We start from the raw sequence: 14,974 nt of genomic DNA, 5'->3' as shown, positions 1-14,974 counted from the left end.
GGCGCCGATCGACCAGCAGAGGCTGATGTAGAGCCGCAGAAACCTCACCGTGTTCAACACATTTAACTCTTTTTTTTTTTTTTTAATTATTATTATTAAATTAATCCACAAAACTGTTATAGTGTGATTTTAAACCTTCAAGGATTCAGTCTGTGTTGAATAATAAATGGTTTAATGTGTTTTAATGTCTGAGAAACGACAAAAAACATGAAAACAAACAAAAATTAAAAGGATTTGAGCATCTCTGCAGCTTTGACCTCATAAAAAAGGAAGAATATATTAATAAACACAAGCACATTGCATAAATTAATAGAATTTTTAAAAATAGATACTTAAAAACATATCTTTGAACACATTTAGATTCCAGGATGAAATATTTTTTTAATAATAATAATAATAATAATAATAATAAGTTTAAATACTTTATTTTTAAACATTAAAAAGGCAAAAGAAAATAGAAACTGAAGTACATCGCATAAAACAAAGTATATGAGCATGCACCAGAAACAGTTAATAATAAAATACAATTCAATAATAATACTAACTATTATATTAATAATAATTTTAAAAAGTCATCGGGTAAAAGCTCTCCTAAAGAGATAAATTCTGAGAGAAGATTTAAACACACTAAAAGCCTGGGCTTCTCTGAGAGCAGAAGGTAGTGAGTTTCAGAGATTTGGAGCAGAAGATGAAAACGTCACATCACCTGTAATACGCAAACGAGTCTGAGGAACAGTTACAAGAGCAGAATGAATATTTTTGATGAAGTGTACAAGATCTCGATCTCTCTCTCTCACACACACACACACACTCACTCAAAATGTCACACTTGTTTTTGCCCAAAGACACGGTGTGTTTAGGTGCCAATCATCAATACAGTGCAGGACTCACATTTGACATTTGTTCTTGTCGTTTGAATTTTATATGCTTTATTCGTGTGATACATTTTACTCAAGGCCACTTTACACACATCGTCCATGCCTTAGGAAGCGTCCTGTGGTAAGGAAAATCCTAAAAGCCCAAGAGAAGCTGGCTGATCACTGCTTAACCTACACAGGGTCCCAGGGGACCAACCCATCACAGGGCACAATCACAAACACATACTTGTACAGAGAATTTGGAAATGCCAATCCGCCCACAGCACATGTCTTTGGACTGAGGGAGGAAACCAGAGTATCTGGAGGAAACCCCTGAAGCACTGGGAGAACACACATACTCCATGCACACAGGGCGGAGAAGGGATTTTAACCCCAACCCTGGAAGTGTGAGGCAAATGTGCTAACCACTAAGCCACCATGTCCCTATCAATAAAATAAAAATAAACACAACACAAAGTAAAAAGCAGGAAAAATCTGCCTGTAACAAAACCTGGAACACACATTGTTCTAGTTTATAAGGATAAGTAATAATGAAATGTCTTCCTGGAGGTTATCAGTAGCTTAACCGGAAGGAGAAGGGTTAGTTCAGGAGAATGAGAATGAGTATGTAGGCTTGAGGACTGCAGTATGATGAGCACTACAGTGTGGATAATATGATCACTTCTACACATTATTTAGTGCACTGCTTGGTTAATCCTTGCCTCTATAGAAGTGTGTCGTGTGTGTAGAAGTGAGTCGTGTGTGTCTTACACATATGTAGTTCAGAGAGCTAAATCAATATTAGATCTATTAGACATGTAGTGGACTAAACACAGTATTCATGTAATTCTAATGGCTGCTACTCTGTGTTTAATGCACCATATGCTCACACACACTCTACTAGTAATAGAGGTGCACTACACAGGATGTAAAAATAATACGCTCTACATATATATATATATATCTGTATGTATATATGGAGCTGAATCACAAATTAAGAACTAGAAACTGTTACTTTACACACTATCTAGTGCACTTCTATAAGACCTTAGGGAACTGAATCACATATGTATTATTCCAAACCCTATGTACTGCACTTCAGAGGTTCTTAAATTAGACTTAAATTAAATTCAGTGCACAAGGGTCTGAAAGAGCTCAGTGTTTCAGGATCCAGCTCGAGGGTCTTATTCAGTTTTTAATCTTCCAGCATTGTAATGTGCATAATGGCTTATAATCATTATATAAATAATTTATTCATTCATGAGCCAATAGAAAAAGAAAACACAAAGACAGAGGACACACATAATGTAGCATGTCATGATGAGTTGCCAAATTTCCATTTATAAAGAGAGAATGCACTGTGTGTGTGTGAATGGTAAGGAGGAATGTGTCCTCATTTCTCCACTTCAGTGTGCTGTACACTAATAAACACTGACACACACTTTATCCACGAGTGTATGCAGTGTGTCATCCAATAACTCACACAGTTTTACTGCAGTGAAAACCATAACACATCACGCACACACTCTCAGACACTTTTAAAAAGTGTTAAACATAGTTTAAGTTTGATCTTTGTCATGTTCTTCATCATTTTTAACCTTCAAAGAAAAAAATCAACCCTGAACATGTTGCATATTATCTTTATATTTAATATGTGATCTTCAGTGGTGTCTAAGATTTATTTTTTATAAAGAAATTCTCACTCTTTTAGTTTAAACCTCTTTCATATTTTCACTTAACAGTTTCCCACATTACCCACAATGCCGTTCGACTACGTGCTGACATTGGAGCAGTGGGATTTAGCCCTCGCTTCATCTCTACCTAAAATGATCGATGCAGCGGCACTTTAGTCCTTTAGTCTGTCCAGCGTCATAAAATGAGATCCTCAAGGTTTGGTTTAGAAATTTTTTGAAGGATCAGGTGCATTTTTAACACGAATTCTCCTTACTAAAAAACTGTTTGAATTTAATTGAACACTATTTTTAACTAAAGAATGAATAAAAGGGTTCTATTGAATGCTGAGCTGCTTTTTTTTTTTTATATAATAATACAAGCCTGACTTTAGACTCTGTAACAGATAAAAAGTCTCTCAGTCATGTGACTGTAAGTTAGAAACGAGTTTTTCTCCCTCAGCACGTAAAAACACACACACACACACACACACACACACACACACACACTTTGGTTAAACACTTATTCTGCAACACTGTGGTCAGGATGAGCTGAAACAGCATCTCAAACTTACAGCACACCACAACGACAGGCTCAAACAATAATAATAATAATAATAATAATCATCATCACCATCATCATCATAATAATATAATATGTAATTAAGTATATAATAAATAATAATATAATAAATAATTACAGCAGAAGCTAGTAGTGAACCTTTATAGACATTAGGCTTCAGCTTCACATGCTGTACCTTCTGTGGGCAGAGCCTTAGGATGAGAAAATGGGTGTGGCCTACATTCACTACAGAGCTAAAAGCCTTTATATAATGACAGTAACAATGTGAAAAACCTTCAGAGTCGGGGACGTTCGTCCAAAAGTTCCTCCGGTATTTCCGTGGGGAAAGTTCCTGGTATTCAGAGTCGGGTTACGCAGCTGCTTGTGTGGATTTTCTGAGCTCCACATTCAGATTATTAAAGAATCATTAAAGAAGATTAATTCATGAATAGTGTCATAGCTTTGTATTTAATATTGTCCTTGAATGACATTCCATAGTGAGTGTGTTTACAGCCAGAACATACATTTCAGCGTGACATAACGTGGTTACATCAAACTGTGAGACAGTGACGCTGGATTTAACGCTGCTCCTCACTCGAGCTGATATCACGCATGCGCTTTATGTTCAAGATCAGAATCGTGTGTAACCGAGACACGCCTTCTGCTTTACTCAAACTCCGCCTCCATGTGTGTAACTCTCACACAACTTCTAAATAGCCCTTAAGTGTGTAGTTACGTCTGAGGTCTAAATACTGACGTGTGCAATTTCAGTATTAAATCCTCACTGTGTGATTAACGCTACACTGAATACAACCCACAATGCACTGCATGTCTAATGCAGGGTGTTTAAGGGAGCGTGATAATGAGGGATTAGTAAATACATCTACTCTCAGTGACCACGTAGTGAATAACTTTAAGTATGTGTGTGTGTGTGTGTGTGTGTGTGTGTGTGTGTGTGTGTGATTTGAAACACAGCCCTAGTGTATATAAAGTGTATATAAAGGGATTTTAAAAATACATGACCAAGGACAAGAACCTCTCAAAGTCAGTAATACAAAATCTCTCTCTCTCTCTCTCTCTCTCTCTCTCTCCTTCTCTCTCTCTCTCTCTCTCTCTCCGTGTGTGTGTGTGTGTGTGTGTGTGTTATGCGGCGTCAGCATGAAACAGAGGAAAGTGAGCCTAACTGAAGTTTCGGGTGTTGCTGAGTGTGACGCTTACACAAGCAGAATTTGAGTGACACATTCTTCTTACATCCTTCCTCACGCAACACAACTAACATACACACACACACACACACACACACACTGTTGGCTATAGTATAACACACTGATGTCTAGAAACACAATGGAGCGCACTTAAAGACTTTCTACAGAACAATGGCTATCACAGCTTTCCATAACCCATCAGTCAAACACGGTGTGAACAGTTCACGATTAAATGTGCTTCCTCTGTTCAAAACACACACACACACACACACACACACACACACACACAGAGTTTCTTATGTCAGAAGAGCATCTCTCGAACCTGGGTTTGGTGTCTCTACAACAATGCGAGTGTGGACAATTGCCACACACTTATTCACACACATTTCCCATGAATCGTTCTTTTGCAGAGAACAGGAAGGTGGGCAAAAGGACACACACACACACACACACACACACTGTTGGCTATAGTGTAACACATTAATGTCTAGGAATACGATGGAGCTTTCCATAAACCATCACTCAAACACAGTGTGAACAGTTTACGATTAAATGTGCTTCCTCTGTTCTGACACACACACACACACACACACACACACACAATAACTAAAATGCAGTAACTATGAATCATAACATTTCTATTGTTTCCACTCAAAACAGCGTGTCTCCAGATGTTTATTCCTTTTAAACCACAGTAATTTGACAATTATTACAATTTTTATTACTTAAAGAACAATATGCTGTATTTTTTATCCATTTATAGTTACATGTAATGCTGAGGAATGTCTGCAAAACAAATTTGTTCTGGTTAACAGGTCAAAATGGCTGCTGTTGGGGGGGCTCCTCTTTTAGCTAAAGCACAATCAACCTGTTGCTAGGCAACGTCAGACTGATTTGCATATTCATTTATTCGTCATGATCGTTGGCACATCAAATTACAAACTAGTGCACATGAAGAAGGAAGATTTTCTGAAGACACTTAGAAGATAAAACAGGACAGAACAGAGTTTTATCAGAAAAATAATAGATTATAAGTTATTTCGTAGAGAAAGAAGTTCACGGCAGCGCAAACTAACCTTTTAAGCATTTACAAAACACTGAATCCTCCATCAAGAACGCTGATGAAATGAAGTAGCGATGATGAAGGAGTCATGAAATAGACACAGAAACCCTGCGTCAAGCTTTCAAACCTGATGTTTGGTGGAGAATGCTGATGTTTGATGGTGTTTTGTGGAGAACGTTGATGTATGATGGAGAATGCTGATGTTTGAGGGTGTTTGGTGGAGAACGTTGATGTATGATGGAGAATGCTGATGTTTGATGGTGTTTGGTGGAGAATGCTGATGTATGTTGGTGTTAGGTGGAGAATATTGATGTGTGATGGAGAATGCTGATGTTTGATGGTGTTTGGTGGAGAATGCTGATGTATGTTGGTGTTAGGTGGAGAATATTGATGTGTGATGGAGAATGCTGATGTTTGATGGTGTTAGGTGGAAAATGCTGATGTTTGTTGGTGTCTGATGGAGAATATTGATGTGTGATGGAGAATGTTAATGTTTGATGGTGTTAGGTGGAGAATATTGATGTGTGATGGAGAATGCTGATGTTTGTTGGTGTCTGATGGAGAATATTGATGTGTGATGAAGAATGCTGATGTTTGATGGTGTCTGATGGAGAATATTGATGTGTGATGGAGAATGCTGATGTTTGTTGGTGTCTGATGGAGAATATTGATGTGTGATGGAGAATGGTGATGTTTGATGGTGTTTGGTGGAGAATATTGATGTGTGATGGAGAATGCTGATGTTTGTTGGTGTTAGGTGGAGAATATTGATGTGTGATGGAGAATGGTGATGTTTGATGGTGTTTGGTGGAGAATGCTGATGTTTGATGGTGTTTGGTGGAGAACGTTGATGTATGATGGAGAATGCTGATGTTTGTTGGTGTCTGATGGAGAATGCTGATGTTTTTAAGTGTTTGGTGGAAGATGCTGAGGTTTGTTGTTGCTTGTTGCTTTTTTGTGAGATTGATGGTGTTTGGTGGAGAACGTTGATGTTTGATGGAGAATGTTGAAGTTTGATGGTGTTAGGTGGAGAATGTTGATGTTTGATGGAAAATGTTGACGTTTGTTGGTGTTTGATGAAAAATGCTGATGTTTGTTGGTGTTTGATGAAAAATGCTGATGTTTGATGGTTTTTCATGGAGAATGGTGATGTTTGATGGTGTTTCGTGGAGAATATTGATGTTTGATGGTGAATGCTGATGTCTGTTGGTGTTTGGTGGAGAACGTTGATGTTTGATGGAGAATACTGAAGTTTGATGGTGTTAGGTGGAGAATGTTGATGTTTGATGAAAAATGCTGATGTATGTTGGTGTTTGATGGAGAATGCTGATGTATGTTGGTGTTAGGTGGAGAATGCTGATGTATGTTGGTGTTTGACGGAGAATGCTGATGTTTGATGGTGTTAGGTGGAGAATGTTGATGTTTGATGAAAAATGCTGATGTATGTTGGTGTTTGACGGAGAATGCTGATGTATGTTGGTGTTAGGTGGAGAATGCTGATGTTTGATGGTGTTTCATGGAGAATGCTGATGTTTGTTGGCGTTTGGTGGAGAACATTGATGTGTGATGGAGAATGCTGATGTTTGATGGTGTTTCATGGAGAATGCTGATGTTTGATGGTGTTTCATGGAGAATGCTGATGTTTGACGGAGAATGCTGATGTTTGATGGTGTTTAATAGAGAATGCTGATGTTTGTTGGTGTTTAATAGAGAATGCTGATGTTTGTTGTTGTCTGAAGATATTTTATGGAGAATACTATATCTTCCTAGAGGGATGAATCCCAGACGTGTTGCCCGTTTGTCCTAGATTTATTCACCCAATGTATTTTTTTTAAAGCAGTGTGCCACCACATCAGATATTCCAGATAACTCCAAAGTAAAAATCTGAACCGACTTCCAGAGACCATCACGTTCAGGAAAAAATCATCTGAAACATCTGAGAACATCTGAAGCTCCTGATCCTGATCCAAACCGAGCACGACTGCGTGACTGTTTGACCCGACGCTTTTAGCGGTTAGTGTTATTAGATTTTAGAAAAGCGCTGATGTGGAATTAAAGCTATAACATCTGACCTCAGATCAATTTTTATACGATTAATTCCTCATCCCATGAAATAACCGTCCGAATGATTTCCTGTGTATGTTGTTGTGTACTGCTCTTACATAACTGTCCAATCGGACGTACGTGGATTTGATTGTGAAAAAACAGGATACGAAATCCTTCCTGAAAAAGCCGGAGTCGTGAGACACCATTTTGTTCTGAGGGTTTTGATATCTTTTGCAGAAGTGTTCGGATCTCGACGCTGGATGCCGACCATCTTTGTTCGACGGGGTGTGAGTGTACTGTGCAACTCTGTGGCCTTGAAGTGACAAACGAGCAAGCAATTAGCACAACAAAGCAAAACAGAATGAGGAAGACGCCGTCACTGTGTGAAAGCTGAACGCTGAGACGAGCATGTTTTTGTTTTTTTGTTTGTTTTTTTAACTTGCTAACCCTGAAATGTCTCCTCAGTTGAACAATGAGCTTCTCAGCTATAACCCCTGGTGAACTGGAGAGACGGTGAAAGATAAGGCAAGAAAACAAGACACTAAAGAAAAGTCGTCTTTAATGAAAGCTTTTTAAGCTTTTAAAAGCGGGTCTAGAACTCTAGAACTGGATCCAATGCGAAGAATTGTTTTTATCTCATCATTTATTACAAAAAAACAAAAAGTATCAACAGGATATTTATTGCTGACAAATTTGATTTGATTTGTTTGACGAGTAAATGCATGTGCTCAACATTTCTTGGTTTCTTCTTCTCTTTTCTTTCCCTTTCTTATTTTTTCTTAATTTTAATACAGAAATCTAACTTGTTTCTTCTTATCTAATTTCTTCTTTTTGTCTATTTTTTCTTTCTTTTTTCTTTTATCTCCTTTCATTTGGAAAAAAAAAAAAAGATTTTTCTCTCCTTCTCTCAGGAGTGGCTTTAACAGTCCAGACCTTTACTTTATACAGTACTGTGCAAAAGTCTTGGCACCCCCACCCCCCTTTTTTTTTTAGTACAAGCTTTGTTATAGATGTTTATTTTCCGACTTCTACATTATTGATTCAGTACAAAAACATTTTAGATTCCAAACATTAGTTTTCCAGCACAAAATGAAACGTTACAGAAAAATTTTGTATGTCAGTAAAGAAAGCAGCAGATTCCATAAGAGACACTTTTCAGATAAAAACATAATGAAGGCTGCTGGGTTTCGCTGCAGAAATAAGAAGCGAGTCGACAGTCAAAGTCTCCAGAAAAACTGTGGCTGCTTCTGCAAGATGCTCAGTAACACTTCCAGCTCATTTCCTTATAAAACTGCACAAGCGAAGGATCATCACGCCAAATATTGACTTTGTTTCATTTATTACTGTTTACTGCTCTTTATAGTATTTTTTTTTAAATGTAGAAACATTTGATTTCATTACTTTTGAAGGCATCTTTGCTCCACAGCATTTCTTTGCCTAAGACTTTTGCACAGAACTGTATATATATGTGTACGTATATTAAAAAAAAGCAGAAATGACGTTTTCGCAGGTTTAAATCGTGTTTTTAAGGCTTGATTGAGTAAAATCTGGGGAAATAAAAGGGTGATTCCATGATTGTGATGCCGTTTAGCCCTTGCAACTCTTAATAATTATACTTTATTTATTTTAAAAATTAATTTTCAACATTGAATTGAAGAAAACATGAAGAAAAAAAGTTAACCAGAATCTCAGGCAACAATATACTTTTTTTTTTACATGGTTTTTATTTGATGAATTTTGAGTAAAAGGGTTGAGTTTTTTTTAAACCATTGAATTAACAAACACATAAATACAAAATGAGGTTAACTAGCATCCTTACTAAAGGCATGAGGTCGTTAAAGACATTCTAAAGATTTACCTAAAATGCATTTTTGTTTAAATTAAGAATTGATTTCAGTCTATCATTTGTGTAACAGGCTTGCACTTTCACAGTGACCTCATCAGTCAATATCACAAAAATAAAGAGAAAATAAAGATTTAATGAGAACTTTTCTTATCTTTCTTCTTCCTCAGATCTTCAGGAAATTCGGATGATGCAACTTCCTGTTCCTGAATGTATGAGCCAGTTCATTGGGGTTCAGTGAAGGAACTAAAATGTACTTTTTTTCATCGCCTATAATGGACGACTCGAGGAAGTGAAATGCTGTATATTAATGTTTTAGGTGATTTATCTGGAACATGTTCATAAGGAAACTTCACCTGGGAATTTAAAATCAATGCGACACAAACGACACCTCAAGCGTGGAATCACCTGAAGACCTCCGACGTTAGTCTCTGGGTTTTAGACCCGGCTTTAAACACACACACATACAGTACAACATATTGGCAAAAAAGCGCTTCATTGAGGTGTTTACGTAATTTCATGACGTTACAGTTGGAGAGTTTAGCGTCTGGGCCACTGCGACTCCGCGCTCCCGGACGGCTCGAGTAGCGGTGACGATTCTGACTCCGACGCTCCTCTGATGGCTCTGGCGCGTTTAGTATAGGGCTCGCTGTGAGGCTGCAGCACGAAATCATAGAAGACAGCAGCTGCTACTCCAGCCAGCAGCGGCGCCACCCAAAACACCTGCAATCAGAGAGACAGGCAGAGAGACAGGCAGAGAGACAGACAGAGAGACAGGCAGAGAGACAGGCAGAGAGACAGGAAGAGAGACAGGCAGAGAGACAGGCAGAGAGACAGACAGAGAGACAGGCAGAGAGAGAGACAGACAGAGAGACAGGCAGAGAGACAGGAAGAGAGACAGGCAGAGAGACAGGCAGAGAGACAGGAAGAGAGACAGACAGAGAGACAGGCAGAGAGACAGGCAGAGAGACAGACAGAGAGACAGGCAGAGAGAGAGACAGACAGAGAGACAGGCAGAGAGACAGGAAGAGAGACAGGCAGAGAGACAGGCAGGGAGACAGACAGAGAGACAGGCAGAGAGACAGGAAGAGAGACAGGTAGAGAGACAGGCAGGGAGACAGACAGAGAGACAGGAAGAGAGACAGACAGAGAGACAGGCAGAGAGACAGACAGAGAGACAGGCAGAGAGAGACAGACAGAGAGACAGGCAGAGAGACAGGAAGAGAGACAGGCAGAGAGACAGGCAGGGAGACAGGCAGGGAGACAGGCAGAGAGACAGGCAGAGAGACAGGAAGAGAGACAGGTAGAGAGACAGGCAGGGAGACAGACAGAGAGACAGGCAGGGAGACAGGCAGGGAGACAGGAAGAGAGACAGACAGAGAGACAGGAAGAGAGACAGGCAGAGAGACAGGAAGAGAGACAGACAGAGAGACAGGAAGAGAGACAGGCAGAGAGACAGGCAGAGAGACAGGCAGAGAGACAGACAGAGAGACAGGCAGAGGTACATAGAAATCAAATGGAGCCAATGTTCTCCTAAAAGAGCTAAATGTTTCTGGAACGTTTCTATAACAACAATAACAATGAATACAACATTGATTAGTTGATATTTGATGGTGTTTAGTGGAGAATGTTCATGTTTGATTGTGTTTGGTGGAGGAATTTTGATGTTTGATGGTGTTTGGTGGAGAATGGTGATATTTGATGGTGTTTGGTGGAGAATGCTGATGGAGGATGTTCATGTTTGATGGAGGAATTTTGATGTTTAATGGTCTTTGGTGGAAGAATTTTGATGTTTGGTGGAGTTTGGTGGAGGAGTTTAAATGTTTGATGTTGTTTGGTGGAGAATGTTCATGGTCGATTGTGTTTGGTGGAGGAATTTTGATGTTTGACAGTGTTTGGTGGAGAATGGTGATATTTGATGGTGTTTGGTGGAGAATGCTGATGGATGATGTTCATGTTTGATGGTGTTTGGTGGAGGAGTTTTGATATTTGATGGTGTTTGGTGGAGGAATTTCGATGTTTGATGTTATTTGGTGGAGAATGGTGAAGTTTGAGAGTGTTTTTGTTGGTGAAATGTTTGAATGTTTGATGGTGTTTAATGGAGAATATTAATGTTTGATGGTCTTTAATGGGAACTTTTGACATTCGATGGTGTTTGATGGAGAATTTTGATGTTTGCTGGTGTTTGATGGAGAATGTTGGGATAGATAGATGTTTTATGGTGTTTAGGGAATATCAATGTAAATATTTGGAGAATGTTCATGTTTGATGGTGTTTGGTGGAGGAATTTTGATGTTTGATGATGTTATGATGGAGAATGGTGATATTGATGGTGTCTGATGGAGAATGCTGATTTTTTTTTATGGTGTTTGCTGGAGAATGCTGATAGTTGATGGTGTTTGGTGGAGGAATGTTGATGTTTGAGAGTGTTTTTGTTGGTGAAAGGTTTGAATGTTTGATGTTTGATGGTGTTTAATGGGGAATTTTGAGGTTTGATGGTGTTTGATGGAGAATGTTGGTAGTTTGATGGAAAAGTTAGATGTTTTATGGTGTTTAGGGAATATCAGTGAAAGTATTTTTTTGGAGAATGTTGATGCTTGATGTGTGTGGTGGAGGATTTCTGATGTTTGATGGTGTTTGGTGGAGAATGTTGATGTTTGAGAGTTGATGTTTGAGAGTGCTTTTGATTGTTGATGGAGGACATAGATGTTTGGTGGTGTTTGATAGAGAATGTCAATGAAAGGGTTTATTTTAATTGGTGAATGTAGATGTTTGGTGGGGTTTGGTGAAGAATGTTGGTGTTTGATGAAGAATGTCAATGTGAGAGTATTATTGGTGTAGAAAGTTGAGATTTGATGGTGGTTTGAGGAAAATGTTGGTATTTGGTCGTGTTTTATGGAGATTTATTATGTTTGATGATGTTTGGTGGAAGCTCCTCATAGTGCTTGGTGGAGAATGTTGATATTTGATGGTGTTAAAACACATCAAACAGAGAATGTCTGAGGTATTTGATGGAAAATATTGGTGTTTTACCAATGAATGTTGAATGACTGTTATCCATTGATGGTCTTTTTTGGTGTTTGTTGGTGTTTGATGGAGAATGTTGGTGTTTTAATGATGAATGTTGAATGTTTGATAAAGAATAATGGTCTTCTGTGGTGTTTGATGGAGAATGTTGGTGTTTTAATGATGAATGTTGAATGTTTGATAAAGAATGACGGTCTGTAGTGGTGTTTTAATGATGAATGTTGCTGTTTTAATGGTGAATGGTGAATGTTTGTTAAAGAATGATGGTGTTTTGATTATTTAAATAAGATTATCAAGAAGACTGGACTCACCCAGTGTTTCTTAAAGGACTTCATAATGACAGCAGGTCCGAAGGAGCGAGCAGGATTGATGCCGCAGCCCGTGTAGCTGATCTGGAGAGGGCGTGTTTAAGAATAAGGAAGAAGAAACATGTCCAAAACCAGCGGTTTGTGTTTTTGAGGTCTACTCACAGTTACAACGGGGTCAGGAACCCAAAGACATTTCTGCACTTTTTTTTAATTAAAAAAGTTTGTAAGTTGCTTACCGCCACTAAGTGTCCCAAACCCACAGAAAGTCCGATGGCGAGCGGTGCCGATCCCTTCACGTCGTTCCGGCGGCTGTCCGTCGCGGCTAAGACACACAGCACCAGCTGGAAGGTGGCCAGGAACTCCACGCCGAAAGCTTTACCCTGAGTCATATTTTCAGCAACCTGAGAGAGACAGAAAAGCACAAACGCCATTAATTAACATATTTAACAAGTTCTAAAAGGTTAAAATCATAAAGACAACAATCTTGGAGCAAAGACAAGAGGACGAGTTTGTTTTAGACATTTTTTTCCTCCTGATGACGAGTTTTTGTGTTGTTGTGTCTGTATATGTTGCATTCATTCTTTTTTTTCCTTCTGAAAGGAAAAAAATGATATGCAAAGATGATTTTTTTGGCTTCAAAACAAACATTACAAAAAAGCTCTCGTGTCTCATATCCTGTTTTTCATCATTTCAGATTCATTTTGAGGCTAAAATTAATGAACGATCTTGAATGACCCAGATGTAGAAGAGAGGAGATTATCACTAAATGCCTTTTAAAAATAGTACGAGGATCAGCAGGATTTTCCAGGTCTTGCAATTTAAAAATATGTAAATCATCCAGAATTTATTCCTGCATGTTTTCGATCCTATTTTTTCAAAATCAAATCTTTTATGAAAACAGAATTCCAGTGAACACGTCTTAACCAGAGAGTAGTCTGTAGAATCGCCGACTCACGCTGCAATGTCCTGCAGTAGCATTTTCTCATATTTGGATTCATGAATATTTTATTTCAAAACTTTGTTTGTTAAAATGATTAAAATTGGGTAAATTTTTAAATATTCATTTTAAAAAATGGACAATATGAACAATATGAATCTTAGCTTCGTGCCAAGAAAAACAAAAATAAAATAAACAGCTGTTTCCAAATTTCATTTCAAATTTAATTTAATTTCTATGAAAGTTCTCATAAAATTATAGCAATCCAGAACAAACCAGGACTACTGTTTTTCATTGATGTGAAACAAGTTCACACAAGTTTTCTATTTTCCTCATCTTCAACACACCTGAGTCAAACCATCAGGTAATTATCAAACCCTCCGTAACCTGAAGGGGGTGTGTTAATGTGGAAAAACTACAACTGTGATGGAGGGACTGATGATTGTGAATAGAGAGTACAGTTTGGTCACTCACCTCGTTGAGCCCCAGAGCTTTGACATCTTTAGGACGAATACCGTAAAGGATGCCGCTGGCCAGGACCGCTCCCAACATCTGGGCTAAAATGTATAAAACTGCACGAATAGCACTGATCTGGCAGCTGACCAGCAGGCCGACAGTGATGGCTGGGTTAAGATGCGCTCCGCTGACGTGGCCCAAACTCTGAGCCAGCGTGGCGATGGCCAGGCCAAACGCTAAAGCTACCTTTACTTCCTGATCGGGACCGTCGTAGTCCGAAGTCCCAATGGCAGATCCTATCCCTATAAAAACGAAAAGCGTCATCCCGACCAACTCGGCGATCACGGCACGCCAAAGGGCGCCGGTCCTGAGCTCCCTAACCATGATGAGTTTTCTGTCCGTTACTGACACACTGCTAGCTAAGCAGACACTTATAAACCATGAGTGGGTGGTGGCTAGGACAGGAAGCTAGTTTTAACAGCCACAGAAGTGGTGAGAACTGGAGACGGATGATAAAATACAGAAAACTGGTTTTGAACTGGGACGGAAAACCTGAAAATCTTTAAAAAAATCTAAATTTCTCAACTCAACTCAACTTTTATTTATAAAGCACTTTCAAAACCAGTAAAATGGACCAAAGTGCTGTCCATAGATAATAAAAATACTAAAATTTATTGTAAGAGTAAATGAATTATGGCTAAATATGTGTTTTTATGAGGTATGTATGGTGTAAAATATTGTGCAAGAATGACCCTTAGATACTGTATGAAGGCTCACTCTTTTTGGAAAATATTTTCCATTACTTATAAGCATGACAAGCTGCTCAGTGATGGTCATGTTCACATTGACATGAATAGTGTTCCATTTAGGAACTTACTGACCATTCATCAAGCAGTTACCCTCTGATCACTGAACACACCATACAAGCAAATGTTCGGACAGGATTAGCTTTCTGGCCTTGTGTGTGTTCATTATGTCTGTAGTAGTTCTCATCGATTCA

The 14,974-nt window shown here is 38.7% G+C and overlaps 1 protein-coding gene across 1 annotated transcript; it reads right to left on the bottom strand.

Annotated features, from left to right (window-relative positions):
* Positions 1-8,031: 8,031 nt before the first annotated feature.
* On the bottom strand, positions 8,032-14,666 carry LOC113524095 (aquaporin-1-like). Its single transcript, XM_053233024.1, has 4 exons — positions 13,993-14,666; positions 12,818-12,982; positions 12,585-12,665; positions 8,032-9,969 (listed from the first exon to the last, which is right to left on the bottom strand). Exons 1-4 carry the CDS (start codon positions 14,356-14,358, stop codon positions 9,787-9,789), a joined length of 795 nt encoding a protein of 264 aa, XP_053088999.1. The 5' UTR covers positions 14,359-14,666; the 3' UTR covers positions 8,032-9,786.
* Positions 14,667-14,974: the final 308 nt, after the last annotated feature.

The sequence above is a fragment of the Pangasianodon hypophthalmus genome, chromosome 4 (genome assembly GCF_027358585.1).
Source record: "Pangasianodon hypophthalmus isolate fPanHyp1 chromosome 4, fPanHyp1.pri, whole genome shotgun sequence".
NCBI lineage: Eukaryota > Metazoa > Chordata > Actinopteri > Siluriformes > Pangasiidae > Pangasianodon > Pangasianodon hypophthalmus.
This window is presented reverse-complemented; position numbering and strand designations above follow the sequence as displayed.

Bases quoted from the DNA above. Each gene is read 5' to 3' on its own strand.
- LOC113524095 (XM_053233024.1), bottom strand. From the start codon at position 14,358: ATGGTTAGGGAGCTCAGGACCGGCGCCCTTTGGCGTGCCGTGATCGCC. The intron at 12,983-13,992 runs GTGAGTGACCAA...TGTCTCTCTCAG, and splicing joins AAGCTCTGGGGCTCAACGAG to GTTGCTGAAAATATGACTCA. The intron at 12,666-12,817 runs GTAAGCAACTTA...CGCCCTCTCCAG, and splicing joins GTTTGGGACACTTAGTGGCG to ATCAGCTACACGGGCTGCGG.